The sequence below is a fragment of the Gigantopelta aegis genome, chromosome 9 (assembly GCF_016097555.1).
Source record: "Gigantopelta aegis isolate Gae_Host chromosome 9, Gae_host_genome, whole genome shotgun sequence".
NCBI classification, from domain to species: Eukaryota; Metazoa; Mollusca; class Gastropoda; order Neomphalida; family Peltospiridae; genus Gigantopelta; species Gigantopelta aegis.
In genome coordinates, this window is record NC_054707.1 from 39,195,909 (window position 1) to 39,219,358 (window position 23,450).

The 23,450-nt window shown below is 35.4% G+C and overlaps 1 protein-coding gene across 2 annotated transcripts in view; it reads left to right on the forward strand.

The window, feature by feature from the left end:
- The first annotated feature begins 9,148 nt into the window (after nt 1-9,148).
- The window catches only part of LOC121380765 (putative uncharacterized protein DDB_G0282133), a 38,988-nt gene continuing 24,686 nt past the window's right edge, over nt 9,149-23,450 (forward strand). Inside the window, exons 1-13 of one of the 2 annotated variants that reach the window (XM_041509731.1) lie at nt 9,149-9,598; nt 9,788-9,898; nt 10,874-11,002; nt 13,474-13,605; nt 14,044-14,104; nt 14,786-14,883; nt 15,184-15,306; nt 15,830-15,976; nt 16,648-16,779; nt 17,795-17,917; nt 18,798-18,831; nt 19,164-19,317; nt 20,365-23,200. In XM_041509731.1, the coding sequence (XP_041365665.1) occupies nt 9,592-9,598; nt 9,788-9,898; nt 10,874-11,002; nt 13,474-13,605; nt 14,044-14,104; nt 14,786-14,883; nt 15,184-15,306; nt 15,830-15,976; nt 16,648-16,779; nt 17,795-17,917; nt 18,798-18,831; nt 19,164-19,317; nt 20,365-23,200 (4,087 nt within the window). In that variant the 5' untranslated portion in view covers nt 9,149-9,591. The remainder of the gene's footprint in view (nt 9,599-9,787; nt 9,899-10,873; nt 11,003-13,473; nt 13,606-14,043; nt 14,105-14,785; nt 14,884-15,183; nt 15,307-15,829; nt 15,977-16,647; nt 16,780-17,794; nt 17,918-18,797; nt 18,832-19,163; nt 19,318-20,364; nt 23,201-23,450) is intronic. The other variant, XM_041509730.1, reaches the window with a different exon arrangement.

Genomic DNA, 23,450 nt, shown 5'->3' on the forward strand with positions numbered 1-23,450 from the left:
GCCTCACTGCACTTATACGTATTTACTGATATGGTACTTTAACTATAATATTATAACTTTTAGTATTATAAAACAAAAAAAACTATTTATTTTAATTTCATTATACATCTATTGTTGTTCTTATATATTTTTTGTTAGTTACGTATATATACACCGAAATTCCAGGTAATAGGTTCTTTCACACCAAATGAATTTTCATTGGGAATAATGTTACCATTATTTATATATTATATTCAGGGTCCCTACAGGTAACACACAAAAAATATACGTCGGTGAAAATGCATTTAAAAAGTATTGCATTTATTAGCATTTGGCATGATACATTTTACTTGAAGATGTAAGGACTTGCATTTCAGGGTATTTAGTTTTGAAAACGTTTAGAGGGAGCAGTTAGACATCCATAGACTCCCTAGAAACCCGTGCCCTTTACAAACCTTGATATCAGCCCGCCTCGGTCATAGGCGTCGGAAGCGAGTGGTAGAGGGGTGGGGGGAGGAGGGAAGCAAAGGGGGGGGGCAGCCCTCTTGTTTTATAGCATTCATTCCAAGTTATTTTCGTGCTTATATCAAATTAAGGTTCAAGCACGTTGTCCTGTCCTGTGCTGTCTGCCCACTGGTCCAAGAAAGAAAGAAAGAAATGTTTTATTTAACGACGCACTCAACACATTTTATTTACGGTTATATGGCGTCAGACATATGGTTAAGGACCACACAGATTTTGAGAGGAAACCCGCTGTCGCCACTACATGGGCTACTCTTTCCGATTAGCAGTAAGGGATCTTTTATTTGAGCTTCCCACAGGCAGGATAGCACAAACCATGGCCTTTGTTGAACCAGTTATGGATCACTGGTCAGTGTAAGTGGTTTACACCTACCCATTGAGCCTTGCGGAGCACTCACTCAGGGTTTGGAGTCGGTATCTGGATTAAAAATCCCATGCCTCGACTGGGATCCGAACCCAGTACCTACCAGCCTGTAGACCGATGGCCTAACCATGACGCCACCGAGGCCGGTGCCCACTGGTCCAGGACAGTAGGTTATAGTTGTTAATGGTTAGTGGTTAGTTGAGAGAGAAGAGGTTGTACACTACATAGTGGTCATACAAATACCCATTGAGTCGTTAAAACTCGCTCTGGGTGCGACCCTGTATCTACCAGCCTTATATCTGATGGCTTAACCACAACACCACCGAGGCTGGTTGTTTTATAACAATTATGTGTATATATGCAAGTGTGCGTATGCGTGTTTGTTTGTGTTTGTTTTGAGATATTTTATTGATCAAAAAAGAATCAAAAGGATTGCACAACAGGCAGAGACAATATTCATAATCATATATATCTAAAGCATAATAACAATGTCTAATGGCATAAAATATTTAACATAATTAATATTTTTTAATATGTAGTAATAAAAGGTAGAGAGTAGATAGAATAGAAATGGGATAGTCGAGAGAAAAATATGATAGTAATGATCCTATTGTTGGAACTAACCTTATATGGGGCAGTGAGATCAGAATAATAAATTAGTTCAACTCGAATCTCTTACTTTCAGCTATATATTTATGTACTGCGTTAAAAATTAAATTGTTTTCTTCAATTGGTAGGTTTATTGACCCGGGTAATAGTAGATCAATGTCTAAGATATCAAAGTAATTCCGTAACGATGCAAATAAATCATATCTTTGTCTGATGAACAGAGGGCAGACATAAAAATAATGAAAAATATCTTCACAGTTATATCCACATGCACAGCTTGGGTTATCAGAAAGATGGCTTAATAATAAATAATAGTTTAAGTTACTAGCATAGTTACGATGCTGACAGTGGATAATGTTACAATTACGATTTCCATAAAGATAGAGAGTAGATGAAGGATTGGGATTTCCCTTTTTTATTAATTTTTTATAGGTACTCCAAAATATTAGGAATAAAGCTGTTTTTATATGAATTAGTATGGCATATTGGTGGAGTGAATGGACGTTGATTTCTGAGTGTAAAACGATTAGTGGGATTAACATATGGCAAGATTTTATCCAGTAGATATTGAGGTGTTTCGCCTTTAAATATTTTATGAATTAGAATTAATTTACAATTATTGCAACGTTTATATAAAGGTTCCCAACCAAGTTCATAATATAGTTTGTCTGGAGATGTTCCTTTCCTAAGTCCTGTAATGATACGGGCAGCTTCAAGTTGCTCAATTGTATTGGATTCTTCAGCTGTACAAGTATCCCAAATTATATTACCATATTCTAAGATTGGTCTTATAAATGCAACATACAATTTAGTTAAGGAATATCTATTTAATTTATATTTTAACATACGTAGAATGTTAAGTCGTTTACAAGCTTTAGTATATATATGTCATTAATATGATCTGTCCATCTACCACTGGAGTTTAAAGTAAGCCCTAGATGTTTGTGGGAGGTTACATTATCAAGAGGAATTCAAATATAGCTAAGGAATTTCAATATGTAGTTTTCTTGTGAATAACATTGATTTGGTTTTATTTATACTAAATTCAACTCCCCAGCTAATTGACCACTCATGTATAGATTCTAAGTCTTCATTTAGCGTTTCGGCTGTAGAAGTATGGTCATTGACAATGCAATAAGAGAGGTGTCATCAGCAAATAATTTTATTTTATTAGATACATTGTTACAAGATCATTTATGAATATTAAGAAAAGATATGGCCCAAGTATTGATCCCTGTGGTACTCCAGCATTTATATTCCTCCAATTTGAGAAGTAACCATCAAAATTTACTCATTGTTTCCTTTCGGACAAATAACTGCTGAACCAATTAAGAAGATTATCACAGATACCATATTTCATTAGTTTAAAAATTAAACCTTTATGCCATACCCTATCAAAGGCTTTAGTAATATCACAGAATACAAATCTTATGTCCTTGCCATTATCTCGGTTTTTCATTGTAGTATCATAAATAATTAGTAGCTGATTAGTTGTAGAATCTTTTGATCTGAAGCCTGATTGATTATTAGTAAGACTATTATGATCATTGATATAATTATGAAGGTTTTTAAATATAATTTTTCTAAGATTTTGCCAAAGCAATTTGTTACAGAAATTGGTCTATAATTTGAGGGACTCTTAATATCACCTTTACCTGTATATATGGCTGTAACATTGGCACACTTCCAGTCCCGTGGCACACAATCTAGTGAGAGAGATTTGTTAAAAAGTTTGGTTAGTGGTGTTACAAGAGACTGACACATGGATTTTATTAACTTAGGTGACATATTGTCTGGTCCCGGCGGTTTGTCGACATTAAGGGTTTTAATCTGATCGAGAACATCTTGTTCTGAGATTACAATATTAGATAATTTATATGGGGATAGTAGATTGATATTGGGTAGATTTGGTTCGTTTTCGATTCTTGATATGGAGGTGAACGTGATTACAGGGCCGTAGCTAGCGGGGGGGGGGGGCAAGGTGGGGGGGGGCAGTTGTCTCCCCCCCCCCCCCCCCCCCCCCCCTCTCCCCCCACCCCCCCGAAACAAATCCGGAACGCATTATAGAAACCTAAAGAAAATTCTCTTCTTAACTGTTTAAGGAGCTTTAGACTATTAACTACTCAGTTGCCCCCCCCCCCCCCCCCCCCCCCCCCCCCCCCCCCCCCCGCCCAATAAAAAATCCTAGCTACGGCCCTGGATTACCATCAATGATTGGGTTTGATACTTTGTTTTTATTTCCGAATTTGCTAATGGGTTTTGTCAGTTTCCACCATTGGTTAATGGGGGTTGTTTTGTCTATCAATGTATTTTGTAATTTTGTAATATAGTTTTGTTTGGCCTCTCTAATCATATTAACTACCTTGTTACGATGTTCTCTGAATTTTTTCTATTGCTCAGGACTATTTTTAAGTTTAGCTTTTTTATGACATCGGTTGGGTTTTCTAATGGCTTGCCTGATATCTTTATTTACCCAGGGTTTATTATTGGGACGTACACGAATAATCTTCTGTGGAATATATTTACTGATTGTGTGATTTAGTATGTTATTGATAATTTCGCTATATACATTAATATCATTTATGTTATCAAGTTTCTGGTCCCAGTCAATTTGTAATAAATGGGTTATAATTAAATCATAGTTAGCATTTTCATAATCTAATATTGTTTTTGTGTAGGACTTTTCACGAAGTGAACTGAAGTGTATTTCAATATTTGATGGACAATGATCACTACAAAAGTTTGGCAGCACCATACTATTCCTAATAAGATCAATGTTATTAAAGGGACATACCCTAGTTTTTAAACACTAACGCATATTTGTTTACTATTGTAACCGTTTTTCATAACTTAAATTATATCATACTTAGATTTTATTGTTTAGATTATCAATTTCCGTACATTCGAAGTGTTTTTGATCATCCTGGTGTTTTTAATACCACAAAATGTATTTCTAATATTTTGAAAAATGCACGTGCGTCTGAGAAGTAACAGTTATGGAGTCGAGTTTTAGTCTATTTTAGAGGGTATTTCACCATTTCAAAGTCACAGACTCATGTTTCACTCAATTGTAACTTTATCCAAATGTGTTACAGGTTTGTAGATTAACCAAACTTAGTGTTAATTTTCACGGGTTGAAACTAGGGTATGTCCCTTTAATAAAAATTGGGTCTAATAGCGTCGATGTGGTAGGGGTGATTCTTGTAGGTTCATGTATAATATTTTCCAGATTATATTTTTCAATAGTTCGTGCAAACGGTGATTGCGATGTATTTTTAAAAGATCTTCGTTAAAGTCACCTACAATGATAATATTAGGAAATGTATTTGTACATTTATCGATTAATGAATCAATTTTGTCCCAGGAAGATATTCTGGCATTGGGTGGTCTATATACACATACAAAGAGAAATTTATTTGTACCAGTATTGATTTCTACACATACTACTTCAAGGTCCATACAGACAGGATCATTAAAGCGTTTGGCAATTAAGTTATTTCGGATATATATACTAAAACGCAAAAGAAACGCAGGTTCTCATTAAATTGGATATAAAATATTAAAAAAACAAAACGAAATGAAGATTTCAACATTTAATTTGGAGCTACACCAATTCGGCACACATTGGTGTTGGAAATTTTTGATTGAATTCCTTTTTGGCTATTGTTTCATGTCATAAAGTAGGGTGGGGGTCCATGTTAAAAATGTGAAAGAGACGACTTGTAGCATTGTCAAAGTCAGTATCGCGTGTGACCACCCTGGGCATTCAAACAGGCAGTGCAACGTCTCCTCATTGAGTTGACAAGCCGTTGAAAGAATGCCTGAGGGAGTGAGTTCCATTCATGGACCAATGCTGCCTCCAGCGCCTGCATATTCTGAGGTTGTCCGCGAGCCTGAAGGCGACGTCCGATTTCATCCCAGACGTGTTCGATAGGCGCCATGTCCGGTGATAAGGCTGGCCACGGCAACGTTGGGATGTTGTGCTGAGCCAGCAACGCCTGTGTTGCCCTGGCAGTGTGCGGCCTGGCATTGTCTTGCTGCAGCAAGCGCACACGTGGGTGAGCGGCAAAGAAGGGAACGACGTGATTGTTGATGACGTCATTTTGGTACACGGCGGCATTAACGCGTTGTCTGAACACATGAAGTTGTGTTCTGTGGTTGAATGAGAACCCACCCCCCACACCATCACACTACCCCCGCCCCATCGGTCGGCCTGCAGAACGCAGCAGTCGGAGTAACGTTCATGTCGACGTCGCCATACTCGGATTCGGCCATCAGCGTTGGAAACATTGTAACGGCTCTCATCAGTAAACAGAACTTGTTGCCACTGGCCACGTCGCCATCTTTGATGTTGTTGCGCCCACTGTTGACGTTGTTGGCGGTGCCGAGGGGTCAATATTGGTCCCACATAAGGACGGCGGTTACGGAGTCCTGCTGCCCTCAGACGGCGTCGGACGGTATCGGCGGACACTGGACCACGTGGACCACGCACCTGGTGAGCGGTGTTAGCTGCTGGCAGCATCCGATTCCTAAGGTGGGTCACCCGGATGTACCGGTCTAGGGCTGCGGTTGTCACCCTCGGGCGGCCGGTGCGTGGTCGATCGTTCACAGATCCAGTGATTTGGTGACGTTGAGAAAGGCGTGCGATTGTCGAAACATGACATCCCAATTGTCTGGCTACAGCAGTACGGGTCTGTCCGGCTTGCAACATCCCGATGGCCATCCCTCGCTGGAGTTGCGTCAGTCGCGGCATTTTTAAAATGTGATTCTGTTGTCTGTCACTACTCAAATTGAATTTATGCGATTAAATCCAGGTGTGTAGGCTTTATAAGCATTTCAATGAGTGTGTTTGCACTGGATTCATGATACGGATGATCCAGCACGTGCAAACAACGTGTTTTGAGAATTCGTGACGTCACACAGGTAATGAAATTGACACGCAGGTGGGACTGCGGTGTGGGTGTGTGCCATGTCATTTAACACAGTTGAGGTTCAATTCCACCAAAGATACTGCTTTACAAAGTGCAATTCTTTCGCATTTTCAGGACCTGCGTTTCTTTTGCGTTTTAGTATATTAATATTCCTCCCCCATTATCAGTTTGTCTGTCTCTACGGAATGGTTCAGAATTTAATAAGTTATCAATTGCTATATCAGAACTATTCACATTATTACTTAATCTGGTTTCAGTTATACATATAATATCACAATCACCAAATTCAGTATTTATTAGGTCTATCTTATTCCTTAGTGAGTTGATATTGATGTTAGCTATTTTAATATTATGTCTACCATATTTAGAGGTATCTGGACCATGGTTGGGATGAATATCTGAGAAGGTAAGGAGAAATAATGGCAGTACAACTAACAAAAATAAGATATTAGAGAATCGAGATGAGTTGCTGTTCACCAGGGAATCCTGCACAACAGGAAAATTATGGAGGGGACTCATTTTGTAATATTATTTTATATGGTTTTTCAGTGTATTTGCAGGACCCTGTGATCACTAACTTAAATTTTTGTTTAATATAATTTTGGAAAAATTGTTTGCGTGTGTGCGTGTTCATGCGTGTGTGAGAGAGAGAGAGAGAGAGAGAGAGAGAGAGAGAGAGAGAGAGAGAGAGAGAGAGAGAGAGAGAGAGAGAGAGAGAGAGAGAGAGAGAGAGTAATAATTGGCCTCTCCGGGTTGAACAGACTATCACCGCCCACACACACTTCCATTACCCCCCCCCCCCCCCCCCCCCCCCCCCCTTCTTGTCAGCTGCATCTTCTGACACCTATGACAGTCATTGGTAAAATTTCCTGAGCCTGTTCAATGAGAAAGAAAAAAACATAGCCTATATATATAATAATGTAATCTAGCAATCAAACATTTGTTTGTTTTAGTAGGCCTACTGTCCTCGGGAGTTTATGGTGCATTCAAAATGCGTATGTTTGATCTAGTTCGTTATCCCCACAATATAATTTACTATCGAGTTTTGTTTTTAAAATGTTTTGTGTATAGTCATATTAATAACGTTTGATTTCTCATTGTTTCTACTAAGATACCATGTTGAGCAAACCTCATTTAGAGTGTTTAAACAATTTTGAAGGCCGTCTGCCGATTATTAGAGAAGCAAAAGGTCGTCAGCCCATAGCAAGTGAGAAAGATGTTCGTTATATAAGTGAATGGGGTCACATCTTGCTGGTGAAAATGAGAGATCATTTAGACATTTTTTAAAAAGGGATGGGCTGAGATACCTAATCCATTTTGCTTGTGCACAACATCCAACAGGCCTAAGTTTGCAGGTGTCTTTTTGGCGCATTTGACGTGGACAATTCAAACTTGGACCAATGGTGAATGACATAGCCTAGTTCATTGAGTTACTAAATTTGTTTGTTTGATGGTGTTTTGTTTTGTGTGGGGTTTTTTTAAAAAATTATTATTATTATCATTATTATATATTTTTTTGGCTTGTAACTTGTTTACTAAAGACACATGGCAGAGTGATATAGGAATTAAACGTATGCGAAATAGATTTCCATAAAACTCAGAAAATATCAAAATTCTGATTGATTGAAATAAGGTTATTGTTTCACTTCAAAGCGTTTTGGTGCAATAAACTGACTGCTCGATATAATTAATGGAAAATAAAGTTATTTTTCTAAGCTAACTTAGTGAAACAGACCTCTCATACCATGTAATCTGTCTTGTGATACAGTTTATTTTTATTTATTTATTTTCATGGTTTTTTTTATCGAACATGAATTCGTGAAAAACGTGCGCATTCAACTCGTTTTCCTGCATCGTCCGTCGCGCGTAGGCCTAATACGCGGCGTATTATAATCAAGCGAGAATCAAGGCTAGCCTAGGCTAGAGAGAGAGAGAGAGAGTATTTTTAACATGCCCATATACCACTAAGGTTTCAGGCATGTCCGTCGCGGATAGCCAATGGCTTGGCCCGGGACAGACCTAGACTAGAGATCAGATTTTATATTTTCCCGCAGAGAAAAGTTTACTGTCGAGGTCAGCGACTGGTAATCATGCACCACAAATTTGATGCCATTTTTTTTAACGGCAGTGAACTACAATAAAGAAAACCAGTCTATACAAAGCGGAAGTCGTCTGTGCTTGTGTTATGATTATTTGTTGTCAAGAACATGAGAGACACACATCGTAAAAATAATTAATTGCATAGTTTTCAGATACATTTTTTTATTTAGTAGATTTAATTATGATAGCTGTATCGCTATTGCTGGGATTTTGCAATGAGTGAGGTCATTGTTAACTGAATAAATTTGACTTTGTTTTCCTTTTTTTCTCTTTTTTAAATTGCTTTATGCCATTTTACCATGATAAAATATATGGCTAAGCATAATAAGCCACTTTTAAACTTAAAAACGGCACTTTTTGTATTTTGTGGCAATTATTCCTGCTTCTCTCACTACTGTTGATTCCCTTCCCCCTCCCCAGCCCACTCTCTCTCTCTCTCTCTCTCTCTCTCTCTCTCTCTCTCTCTCTCTCTCTCTCTCTCTCTCTCTCTCTCTCTCTCTCTCTCTCTCTCTCTCTCTCTCTCATTTATGGCTGGAGTGGGACATAGGTAGGCCAGTGCTAAAGCGCTCACATGATGCACAATCAGACTCAGCTATTTTTCGTTGGAACCAGCCAGTGCACTATGACTGGTATATCCAGGGAATATTTTGATATTTTTGTTCAACTGCAAATTGATTAGTAACTACTGTTTAATGTCTTAAAATGGTGTAGCGATATCTGAAACTTGTATAGTGAATCGCAACGCGATACTGAACAAAATGTTCCCTGATATCACAGGCTGTGGTATGTGCTATTTTGTCTGAAAATATTAAAATGAACAGAAGGAAATTATTTGGTAATTTTGGACAAATATTGATAGTCAATAAACAAGAAAATATTTTTAAAATGCAATTTTAGTCATTCAAAAGAATCTGTTTAATCTGATACAATTACCAACAGCTCAATTTTTGTTTGTCTGATCGAGTCGAAATATCTTCTTATGACTAAACTGGTACTTTTTATTAGTTACATGTAATTTAACTGGAGAGTTGTCATATTTGTTTCAGAAATGGATAATTGAAAAGTCGTATCATTTGGAAACGAAACATGGAAGGTATTTGTTTTATTTTTTATCACTATATTATTGTTGTCATATAATTTCAGAAATATTGCATTTTAACCTACATCATATTCATTATTGTACTGTAATTATGGATGTTTTGAATGCCTGTTCTGTTTGCATGCACTAAATATGATGTTACTTTAAAAGTAATTTTATAGCATATATTTTTGTTTTTTTAAGAGATTCAAACAGATGTTGAGATTTTATTGGAGTGTGTCAAGTGTCAGCTGTCCCAGCCAGATTCTCTGAAGTCTTCTCTTGGAACCTTGGCCTCAGTATTGACAGCAAATGGTATATAGAGGTTATGAGTGTTATGAGTGATATGGAAAATATCAACCAAGTCTATAGATTTTAATTGGTATTTGTTGAGATGAGGTTGATATTTTACATATTAAAAAACATGAGTAGTGAATTCTACTTCTAAAACAATATTTTAATCAAATATATAGTAAATCATAATTTTAAAGTCACCTCCATTGGTTTTATGTCATGTTCAACACAAATATAGTTTTACATCACACACTAAATGTACTTTTTAGAGGCGTCATTAACTGTTTCCCCAACTTAGATTATGGAATGGCATTTAAGATATTATACCATATATACTTAGATTATTGGAAGCCATTTAAGATATTACCATAAATTGTAAACTTATGGTGAGTGTGTTCTGTATTGTGACTGGTTAATTACATTCTTTTTCTGGGATCAAATGAAAATAACACCTGGAAAGCTAATGACGTCATTAGAAAGTGATGTCATTAGCAATTGGAACGGGCTATGTTGACGGTTCAAAGGTCTACAGTTAGATTGTAGCCAGGTATTTTTTCAAGAAATACCAAATATAAAATTATTCAGTTTACAATGGATATAACCATATGGAGTTTTTAGATTGGCAGGCGTTATTCAGGTGTCTTCAGTCATAAATGACATTTGCAGGATCAAACAGACAATAACATCTGCAAATCTAAAAACTCCATATTGTTATCTCCTAAATGATACCCTATAAATGCACATACCAAGGGAGGCTAAAAATTACTTTTGTTGACTAGTCACAGTGGAGTATTGGGGATTTAGAGTGACATCTCCCCTTAAGTTAAACAGCAAAGTTTGCTTTTTCTGTTTGGTGATCACATTATTGCCAGATCTAACTTTAAATCATATAATATTTTAAATCACAATTTCTGAAATTTATTTTCTTTTTGTATAAATGCTTATATACTTTATTCTACCATTTGAGAAATATTACATGACCAGATAATTTTTCAGATGCAGCAAAAGAAAGTTTTCGAGATCTTGGAGGTCTGAAGTATGTTTTAAACCTGATTTTGCAGACAAAACATTTGTCTGTAAAGCAGTCGGGAATGTTTTGTCTGGCATGTGCAGTGGAAAAAAGTGGTAATATTAAGTTTCATGTCTTTTCTCTGGTTATGACTAACATTTTTGCAGTATACTTTTTAAAGAATATTCAGTTGTTCTTTATTAATTAAATGGGTGATTTTCTTTTTTTTGTATTTTCAATTGTAAGCCACATAATCTGGAATTTCTTAGCGTCCAATATGTAAGTTCAGTATTTGACTGGTGATAATTGTTTCAGTTTAACCCTATACAACACCAAACAAAAACAGAATATATTTAGTGCAATCATACATTCAGTCAAATCAGCTCCAAATATTATTAATTTTGTTTGTAGTTAAATCAGCTGTGATTTGCATTGTTATCGGATCTTTTTTGTATAATTATAAATTTTTTATAAGATACAGCTAGGTTGTTTTTGATTAGCAGCTACATGTAAATGTGTGTAAATATAATGCATAATTCTTAAAAACGTATCATATTTATTTATTACCCACCTGTGTTGTACAAATTCTGACAATTAAAACTTCCATCACTTATTGAAATAACGTCATTTAGGAACTAATATGTATTAGTTACAGTGTTCTCGCTGCTCCATTTAAGCGGGGCGTCCCGCCCCACTATTCCATTTTGCCGCCCTCCTTTCACGTTCCCCGCCCTCCTTTATTTTTGAGAGCCTTCCTTTATTTTTGAGCGCTCCTCTTTATTTTCCAGCACCTATCTCCGCTATTTCCAAATGCACTTTTTTCCACACAAAAAACAACGATCAGTCTGCACACTGGACATCAAAGGAAACAAGCCGCGTTGTGTACGAAAAAGCAATTGACGACACATTTACGACAGTTAACGTAACGTAATTTAACAGTATTTTTAACAGCCTCAATTTTGTCCAATATCTGTATCCATTTGTATGTTTGATAGACACAATAAAAGTTATATTTTATGTAAGCAATGAAAACATTTTATTTTTTACGGATTCGGCAATCTCCGATTGAAAAAACCCCGGTCATTCTGTCTTTTGTTTCCACTAACTATCGTTTGATATTTTGTCCTCAGTTGCAGATATAATTGGTTGAAACTGATGATTTTTACTTTCTGTTATTCTGTTTATTCAGCAGTTCTTTATAAAATATTGTAAACTTTTCATTTTGAAGGGATATGAACGCTTATAAAAACAACGGAAGTGGTAGTGTTTATAATTAAAACTTTTTATCACAGCGATTGATTCATTCGATGAATATGGAAATAGCAAAAATGTATCTGACATTAGGAGATCACTTTACAAACATCTTTATTGTTTTTCGTATATTATGAAATTTTTATTAAAAATAATAATATTAAAATTTTGATCGGTCCATCAAAACCGGAACTGCCCGTGAATGTCAGACCGATATCATCTTCGGTTCAATTAAAAGACGAGTATTTTTATAAACCCCTTTGCACTTTTTCGTAGGCAAAATAAGGAGTATGTCTTTTCTCAAAGTCTACCAACAAACAACAATATGATAACCAAACTACTTACCCCCCCCACACTTTTTTTTTTTTTATGCTTCTCGTTTATTGGTGGGGTTTTTTTGGTGGTTTTTTGAAGGGTGTGGTGCCGAGCGGCCGCCCTCCTTTAATTTTCACCCAGCGAGAACATTGAGTTGCTAAATGATGTCATTTCAGTAAGCCATGTCATTTCAATAATTGATCTAATTTTCCTTTGTGGTTACTCTGTGCATTTTCATGTCTGTTGAGTTATTTGAAGGTGGGTCATGAATAAAATAGCACACTTGTTTTTGCTAGTTATAATTTTTCCGAAATTCATGAATTCTCATGGTATCTGATCTCACTCACACTCATTTCCTAAAAATTATATCTGGCAAAAACTTGTTTTGTATTCTATATACACATGTACATGTATGACCTCAGAAATGTCTTAAGTATGTTAATGTTAGGATGTCTTCTTATTTCAAGTCTTAAACTGAAAAACCTTATTAGTAACCATTCATTAGTTTTACAGCCAGTATTATACAAACATGAACTATTTCTCCACAAGAAAGAGAAAAAAAAGGTTGATTACTCTTTCAGTGTATGAGATTGGGCGTATGAAAAATGTGTATATAATGATCAACCTGATTGTAACAGAGATTGCTTCTTTATCATTTATTTGGAATTATCTCAATTTGAACCATTTTCAGGGGGCGGGAGGTAGCCTAGTGGTAAAGCGTTCGCTTGATGTGCAGTTGGTCTAGGATCGATCCTGTCGGTGGGCCCCTTGGGCTATTTCTCGTTCCAACCAGTGCACCACGACTAGTATATCAAAGGCCGTGGTATATGCTATCCTGTCTGGGATGGTGTATATAAAAGATCCTGTGCTGCTCATCGAAAAGAGTAGCTTATGAAGTGGCGACAGCGGGTTTCCTCTCTCAATATCTGTGTGATGCTTAACCATATGTCTGACGCCATATAACCGAACATAAAATGTGTTGAGTGCGTCGTTAAATAAAAATTTCCTTCCTTATTTTCAGTGTTTTCTCAAAAGAGTCTTTCACAACAGAGTACATTTGTATTTATTCACAAAATTCTCAGTGATGCCTCGTCGTCATCCAGAATAAAACAAACATCTGTCTTCTTTCTACTTTGCATTGTAGCAAACAATGGTAAGTAAACATTTTCTTATTTTATACATTGTTTAGAAAATATTAATTAATTCCATTTGGCTTGGTAGATAGTTACTGATTTTTATAGATTAAAACTTTGCTGATTGCTGTTAATAACTGACAGTTATGGCTGAAAACAAAAAAGCTGAGGATCTATATTTTGTGCCTCATCACATTGAAATTTGTTTATGTTATGCCAGTTATACACTTATATTAATGTTTCTAAATTTTAGACAGACCTGATCATGAGAGATTTATTTATTTATTTATTTAAAAACTATATTTACAAACATCTATCTGCTTCTAAATAAAAGTTTAAAATATACAAGCAAAATGTGTTGTGCATGCATGTGCGTTAAACATTTTTTAAAATCATACCTAGTTAAATCTTTTAACTAATGGAATTAGTGCACTATTTGTTATCATTTGTTCTTTCAGGTCTAGGACAAAATCTTGCAAGACAGACCGGGTGCTTGGCTGTTCTCATTGAAATGTGCAAGTATGTTTTCAGTTTTCAGTCAATAAATATTTGTGAACAATCTAAGTGGATTTATTGTGTAAACAAGTTTTTAAAATGACATATTTGTAAGCTATTTGTTATTAGTATCTATTTAGTCTTCAGGCACAACATCAAGAATTTTACTATTTTAAATTATTTTTCAGTTTTTTTATTAATTTGTTTCTTGATTGCAATGACACACACACACACACACACACACACACACACACACACACACACACACACACACACACACACCCATATATATATAGTACCTTGTTTGTATATGAATACCTATGACATGTCAGTCAGATGCACAAAACTCCACTCACACAGGTGTACTTGGCAAAGGCATAGTAAGGATGGGGAGGTACTATTACACTTGGAAGTGGGTTAAACTGGATAATATATGACAAATGTTAAAGAATATAAATGGAAATGTAATTGGGTGGGTACCAAAAAATCATTTTTCATTAAGCACCCTCCCTCTCATTACACTGCTGGGCCCCGTTCCACGAAGCAATCTTAGCCCTAAGATTACCGTAAGCGCATAGCTACCCTATGCACTTAAGTTGATCTTAGGGCTAAGATCGCTTCGTGGAATGGGGCCCTGGTCTTTGATCACCAAAGACACATAAACTGGGTGTATTTTTTTATGTTTTGCTTATTGTTTTGTTTCAGAGGATTGATCAAAGAAAACCAATCTGGTCTAACCCCTGGGAATTCCTGGAGCTTTGTGAACAGTGCTATTAGTGTGTGTGTCAACAATCCCCAGAATGGTAAGAAACGGAAGACAGTTCTAGTATTACTCAATATACAACTAACAAACATATCACACATAAATTGTGGTAGTATATTTACAAGCATTTAGCCGAATAATGAATTTTTAAAAATGTTTTAATGCCATTAAAGAGCTTTCCATTCTTGACCATATATATTGTAACTAGTTGACATAAGGCTCTTTTAGAGTATTTCTTGTTCCAAAAAATCACTCCAGTCCTTAATATGGAGTTAATTCAATAGTTATTATTTTAGTTTTTTTGAAATCAAACACATATTTCCCTGTTTTAATTTTGCAGAGGAAAATCAGCATCTGACTTCAATGTTGTTTCCACACTTGTTCAAGCTTATCCAGGAAAATCTAAACCCTGAGTTACTAAAACCAGCTTTGTCATTATTGGGATTAGCTGTAGCAAACAATGGTATGTAGAATTTTTTTTATTTTATTTACATGTATGTAACAAACCTGTAATTAATTAAAGTTCATATCTACTTCTCTTTATTTTTTACTAAAATCATGTCATTGAATTTGAAATATGTTGCTAAACTCCAGAGTTTATATCATTATACTCTAAGGTTGCATCATTTTCTATTTCCAATTTTAAAGACAAAATTTTCGGGGGGGATTTTAATTTTTTTTTTGTCAAGATATAGGTATTGCTTTTTTGATGACAGCAGTAATGGTGTCAATTTTTGTGTGAAAGTTTAATGTTAAAGTGTTGCATGGTCAATGAAACTTGGTTGCACCTACGAATGTTTATCACAGTGCACTGAAATATTTTATAGAAGGCAAGACATTTAATTCTGCAGAATTCCTGCTTAAAGACTGTCATATATTACACACATATACACATACATACACCACTTTGTAACTATAAACAGTATTATTGTTAAACAAGGAACCTTTTTGTGGGGTTTTTCCCTGCCAATTTTTTGTTTGTTCAGTTTTAAACCAAGATCGAGTTAGACGATGTGGTGGATTGGATACATTGGTCACTGCACTGGGTAAATGCCTTGGGTACAGTATTCTTGATGAACCTGGCCTGGCCATCCCTATTATTAACACAGTTGATTCCTGTATTGCTGATCATGGTGAGTAAACATTTTGGCTTCACCCAACTTCGCACATAATATTCATTTTTTTCCTATAAGAGGTGATGTTCAGTAATGTATATGATTGTAAAGTAAATTATTAAAAGACTGTATTCAAGACAGACACATTAGCTAAGGTGGTAAAACCAATTATTCCCATTATGTTTGATAAGCAGGGTTTCTGCCAGAAGGTAAAACGGGTATGGTGTCATACCCAAACATTTTTACCCATTTTTTTTGTTACGTTAACCTTTTGACAAAATTAATTACTCTTATCATTAATGTATGCTTTTCTTTACCCTAACTCTAAACTTAACCCATTTTCTTTCTGGGGGAGGCCCCCATACTGTGGTTGCATTCAATGCCTTAGCGCCATACCCCAAAATTTCTTTTTGGCAGAAAACCAATTAGTTGCTTGATGTCCCACAAAGGTGCCATATTATAAATGTTTTATTGGATGAAGACATTGATATAGGTTTTATCTACAACACAATTTATCAAATTCAAACATCTAAAGGGCTCAATGATAAAAAAAATTCCCAGGACAACAAGAACCACAAAGTCACCCCCCCCCCAAAAAAACCCACCAAAAACAAAACAAACCCACCCCAGATAGTAGTATATTTACATGTTCTAATTGTAAACATAACTTGTTATTTTATTAATTTCAGAGACAAACTGCAAGACGTTTGGTGAACTGGGTGGGATTAGTTTATTGTTAAACATTTTGAGACAACCAGATTTGGATCAGCAGGAGAATCTACAGGTTGTCTTGACTTTGGGACATGCATTAGACACTTCAGGTATGATAAAACTGTGGTGTAGCATTGGTTAGAATTTATTTAAAAACAGTTTGATGCAAAACATATTAACAAAGCTTTGAAATTATTTTTAAAAAAGCAACAAAACAAAACAAAAACTTTGGTGTTGCATAATTATGCAAATGATGTTAATTTCTTTTCAACTAAAGTTAAATTCTGTAACTGAACCATGAGAAGTAAATTTGTTCTACTTTCTAAGTACAGCCCTATATGTATATTAAAGACCCACTGGATGAAAAGTACAACAAGTAACTTGATCTTGAACTGTTGATCTTTGATAATTATGAAAAATATTGCAATAACAACTGAAAATTGGTTGGTGAGTTTTCAATGCAAGTTCATATTTTTTGCCACAGAAGCCTAAATATAAGCATTATTATTTATGTGTGTATATGTGATAACCATGGAAGGAAGGAAATGTTTTATTTAATGACACACTCAACACATTTTATTTACGGTTATATGGCGTCGGGCATATGGTTATGGACCACACATATTGAGGGAGGAAACCTGCGGTCACCACTTCATGGACTACTCTTTTTGATTAGCAGCAAGGGATCTTTTATATGCACCATCCCATAGACAGGATAGCACATACCACTGCCTTTGATGTACCAGTCGTGGTGCACTGGCTGGAGCGAGAAATAACCCAATGGGCCCACAGACAGGGATCGATCCCAAACCGACCGTGCATCAAGCTGGTGCTTTACTACTGGGCTATGTCCCACCCCGATAACCATGGAGACATCTATAATTTTGTTTTTAATTATACTTTAATTTCTTGGTTTCATTTCTATGAAACTCTTTAGTTGCATTGCGTTCTATTTCATAGAAAAAATTTAAATGCTAGGCCAGTCAAACTTCACACTATGGATAAAACAACCACTCATCTGCACATACCTAATCGTGAGTTCATGGTCATGTAACATACATTATAATGTGAATCGGGCATAGTGCTGTTGTTTTTTTGAAACTGTTATTCTTGTTTATTATTTAGCTGAGAACCAGAGTTGTATAGATCGGAGAGGGTATCAGACATTGGTGAAACATCTGACTGAAGCTCAAGATGAAGAACTTATCAAAGCACTCAAGTATACTTTGAATCTCTGTCAGAAAGAAGGTACGATAGGTAATTTTTAAAAGGATGGGAAATTATATAAAGTTAACATACATCATCAAGAAATAAAATACTTGCAAATTACTTTCAAGAAAAAGGTTATATTGTTCTTCAAGATTAAGCAGATTTGTGTGCTGAGAACTTCGTTCTTATTCTTTTGTTTGATTTTTTTAATTACCTTGTGTGTTAGTACTCTGCCCATGTAAAAGTAATGCAAAAATCTTTTTAAGACATTGGGACAGTTATTGTTATTAAATTAAGAACAGAGTTGGTCTATTTCTGTAAATCATTAACATAAATCTCAAAAACAAAAAGAATAAACACAAGATCTAATCACTGAACAAGATTCAGCTAATAAACAAAACAAAATAGAGTTTATATCTATGTAACACATTTTTGTATGTGACACTTGTAGTGTGGAACTGATTGGTTATTGGATACTTTCTGTAAAAAGAGGTATTACTTAAACACTAACCAGCAATTACCCAACAACATTCAGTTATAATTGGGGAGACTTTTACTATGTGAGTCAGCCTTGGTAGTGTCGTGGTTAAGCCATCAGACATAAGGCTGGTAGGTACAGGGTTCGCAGCCCGGTACCGGCTGGCACCCACTCAGGGTGAGTTTTAACGACTCAGTGGGTACGTGGAAAATCACTACACCCTCTTCTCTCTCACTAACCACTAACAACTAACCCAGTCCTGGAGAGACAGCCCAGATAGCTGAGGTGTGTGCCCAGGACAGTGCACTTGAACCTTAATTGGATACAAGCATGAAAATAAGTTGAAATGAATGAATGAATGAAATATGTCAATCATTCAGCAGGTTAACATCCTATACGTGTTTAATTTTTAAAGTTTTTTCTTTTCTTTTTCTTTTATAGGTCAGATGAATCACAATGTAGAAAATACTGAAAGGTAAGTTTGAAGCATTTATTATGTTATTATTAATTAATTTTAGTATATTACAGAAAAGCTATTTTCTTATATGTGTGGGTGGTTTTTTTTGTTGATTTGTTGGTTTAAAAAAAAAAAATATATATAATTATATATAGGGGAGGGTATTTACGATTATTATTATTATTTTAGGGGTAGGGTATTTACGATTATTTAATATATGAATTAACCTAAATCTGTTAGACTATGTACAGCATAGTAAATTGTTATATAGGTAACATTTACCATGTGGATGATATAGCTGCAAGTGCATGAATAACTAAAATGTTTTATTTCCTTCTTTTTTTTTTCAGGCAACAAGGTGATATTATTCTAGAGAAAATATCTCAACTGACAGCAAAATTGAATTCTTTCGAGGAGGAATCACGACAGGACTCAAAACTACTCTCTGACCTTGTTGAGAATCAAAATAAAATAACAAAGGCTGAAGAACCTTCAAGCAAATCTGTGAGTTTTTAAATGAAATTTTGTTAAAGGGACACACCCTAGTTATGGCTAGTTGTTAACCATTACGGCGTTGTTTTTCGCTATTAAACCAATTTTTTCACAAATAAAATTGCACTTTACTTACCGTTTATTATTTAGAATATACATTTCCATTCACCTGAAGTGTTTTTGGGTAATCCTGGTTTTTGTAATACCACAAAATGCATTTTTCGTATTTCATAAATCGCACGCACGTCTGAGAAAAAAGCGTTGAGCAGACAAGGTCTAATCTATTTTTAGAGGGGATATTTCCATTTCAATGTCACAGACGTTGGTATATCATGTGACCGTTATCATTTTGGTTCGGTTTGTTTTCTCGTGCACGGTTCGCGCAATCAACATCCGATTTGTTGTTGTTCATTTGTGAGATTTTTCTTCACAGTTCGTGAACATTTTCAGTAACAATAAAGTTCAGACAAGTAAGTGTCTCAATACAAAACATTACAAACCCTTAAAACCAATAATTTTGCTAAGTCTTACGATATCTGGAGAGGGGATACAACCAGGACAGAACAGTTGGAACATGTCCAGGAGAGGTGAAAGAAACGCACCCCAAGTCTGTGAAATTTGTCGTGATGTAGGCATCGTACTGCTTTTTCATTCCATTTGATACAAACGTGATCAAAGTGTGTTACAGGTTTGTAGATTAACCAAATTATAATTTATTTTCGCTGGATGGAACTAGGGTGTGCGGCTTTAACACTGTCTATCTTATTTTATTGATAATTTTACTATCAACTGGTGAAAAAAAGATCTGTCATCTTTGTCAGTCAATTTATTTTGATAAGCATTTCACAAATTATCAAGTTTAAATTGTTTTTATTGTTATTACAAATATTCACATTTCTATTTAATAAGTTTGATGACATTCTCGTGTCAGTTACAATGTTTTTGCAGACATTTAAAAACATTTTTCATCTGGTAGGAATTATTGGTGTTAAAATTCCAGCAGATTTGAACATTAATCTTAACATGTTTTTAATTTTCATTATTATTCTTTACTTATAGCACTTACAAGAGGAAGCAAAAAGTATTCCAAAGAAGCCTGAACAGCCCTCTCTATCAAGAACTGAATCACTTCTTCAACAACTCATCAGCATGTTTCAGTCTTCTAAGACACAGCAGAAAAGTTATAGTACCTCTTCAGATGTCAATGAAAACTGGCAAGCAGATCAGTATACTCCAGTGAAAAGAATACAAACTAATATTCAAAGCCCAAACATACCTACATATGAACAAATGCCATTAAGATCGACAGAAGTTGTTGATGAAACTACCAGGATGGCATTGGTTGGCAGTACAACACAAGACTCATCACAGAGTTTGCATTTTGAATTTGCACCAAGAAAGAATACTTACTTGAAAGATTTAGAAATTTCTCAACAGTTGCAGTCATTTACTTCTAATCCAGATCTGTCATCCACACGAAACCATCTCCATGATACCGAGAAACGGACACATGGTACACCTAATATGTCAAAGAAGGCTCATAAAGCATATTTTTGTCGAATAGAAGGAAACAGTAATGAAAATTGTCACATACAGCATAACAAAATTTCCCACATTATCAGCAGCAATGATTATCACCCATTAAGAAATAGTCACAACTCGAACGTAAATAATGTGAATTCAGACATGTATAATCAGAACAGAGGTATTACACTTAAAAAAAGTGACGGTTCTGCAAATAATATGTTGGGCTGTCACTCAGTAAGTGGTGATGACATACAAAGCTTAAGTAATACAAAAGATACACATTTAACTAATAGGAGTATAGTTTGCCAAGATGGAATGCATAATTCAAATGTATTCAGCAGCATTCATCCTGCTAAACATACTGAATCATGCAAGTGTGATGGAAATGACATACAGTTTCACAATAGTAATGAAAGTTGTTATGTTAGAAACAAGATTGTATGTCAGAATGTGAATGAAAATAATGTAGGTTACAATAATCCAAGTGGCAACAGAAGTGATATATGCACAAACCACATCTGTTGCAAACTGGGTGCAAACCATAACTTTCATGAAGCTGATGACGTTCCTTGCAACCTTTCTGTTAACATGTACAAGATGTCCACAAATCATATAGATGAAGTAGAATGTCAGGCTCATCTGACAGAAAAACCCACCCATGCTGGTCATTCTCAGAATCGAGTACAGTATGGACAGTCTCAACTTGAAACTCAAAACATGGACATGCGAAGCAATAACCAGAATTGGGTACAGTATGAACCTTCTAACTGTGAAGCTCAAAACATGGACATAAGAAGCAATAAACAGAATTGGGTACAGTATGGACATTCTAACTGTGAAGCTCAAAACATAGACATGAGAAGCAATAAAGAGAATCGGGTACACTACGAACCTTCTAAATGTGAAGCTCAAAACATGGACATGAGAAGCAATAAAGAGAATCAAGTACAGTATGAACATTCTAACTCTAAAACTCAAAACATGGGCATAGGGAGCAATAACCAGAATCAATTACAGTATGAACATTCAACATATCAAGCTCAAAACAAGGACATGAGAAGCAATATCCAGGATCATGTACAGAATGGACTTTTTGAATGTGAAGCTCAAAATGTGGACATGAGACGCAATAACCAGAATCAATTACAGAATGGACATTCTAAACATACTCAAAACATGGACATTGGGAGCAGTAACCAGTGTTCAACCTGTCAGACTGGACATTCCATTCAACAAGCTACAACCGACCATGCTGGACAGATAACTTCAAAGAACAGTAGTTACTCTCCAGGCAAAATTAATCAAACAGAACAGTGCAAAAATACACCACATAGTTTAATTAACATGTTTCATTTATGTAATGACGATGACTGTCAGTGTAAACCCTCTACCTTCAAAAGGACAATTGTTCCAAAAAATACTACAGAAGCATTCCACAATTACAGTGTTTCTAATATACCCATACAAAGAGTTGAATCAAATTCTGCATTACAAGAAAAAGGAAATGAAGATGAATTGACTGATAAATCGGTGAGTGTAATTGAATTCTCCAATGATGTAAATGCAGATTCTACAATTTTTTGCCCCATAAACTATAATGGCAGTTCTGCAGATTCATCAAACAAAATGTTGGCCAGCTTTAAGAAAACTAAAAGTTTCACCCCACAAACAAGAGGTGACTATGAAAAAGTTAGATGTAATAGTGACAACACGTCACATACAAATTGTGTAAATCAAAGAATAGATATCCCCACAAACAAAGATGAGATTCAGTCTGAACAAGAGAGTACCCCTGATCCAAAACAAAGAAATCGTCTTAAAGAAACAAGTTCATACAATTCTGAGAGTCTTAACACACGCCATATCATGACCGACAAATTTGTAAAACCCATTGCTGCGCCTTTAAGAAGGAAAATTATTACACCATCCAGCTGTGGTTCTGGAACAAGCACTGGAGGTAGAAGAAACAATGTTCGGTTATTTTCAAAAAAGTCCACAGTGGGCATCCAAGAAAAACCTATTACAATAGATGAAGTTGGAAGAAGACGTGCCATAGATTCCCCATTTAGACAAAAGCAACACACTGTCAAACCTCTAGCATCTCCTGCAACATCAGAATTTGATTTTGGTTTACTGACATCTGCTAAAAGAAATCTGTGGACGTCTGACAAACTCTGCAGATCATGCACTCCAGTACTTCAGAACCTTTCTGTGAACAAGTTTAGGAGTTTTACAGATGCCAGACATATCAGAAAACCAACAGTTAATCCAGCATACTCCCGACCAGTGTCTGAAATGTGTCTAAAACATTCAGACAGTGAATCATTTTCTTCAGATGAAAGTGATGAAGGAAGTCAAACGAGCACTGGTGGGTATATTTTTTATGATTTAGAGTATTAACATATTTTAGGCAATTCTTTTGTAAAATTATTAAAAAATCCCAATATACTTTCATGTATATTCTTCTTCTTATTATTAATATATTACAATGACAGTTAGCTACAGTTATCACTTAACCAGTTAATTTGATAGTGATTATTAAATAGCCAACACAGGGTTATGTTAATTTAATACCCTTATCAGGCTGCATTGTTTTAAAAAAATTTCAAGAATTTGAC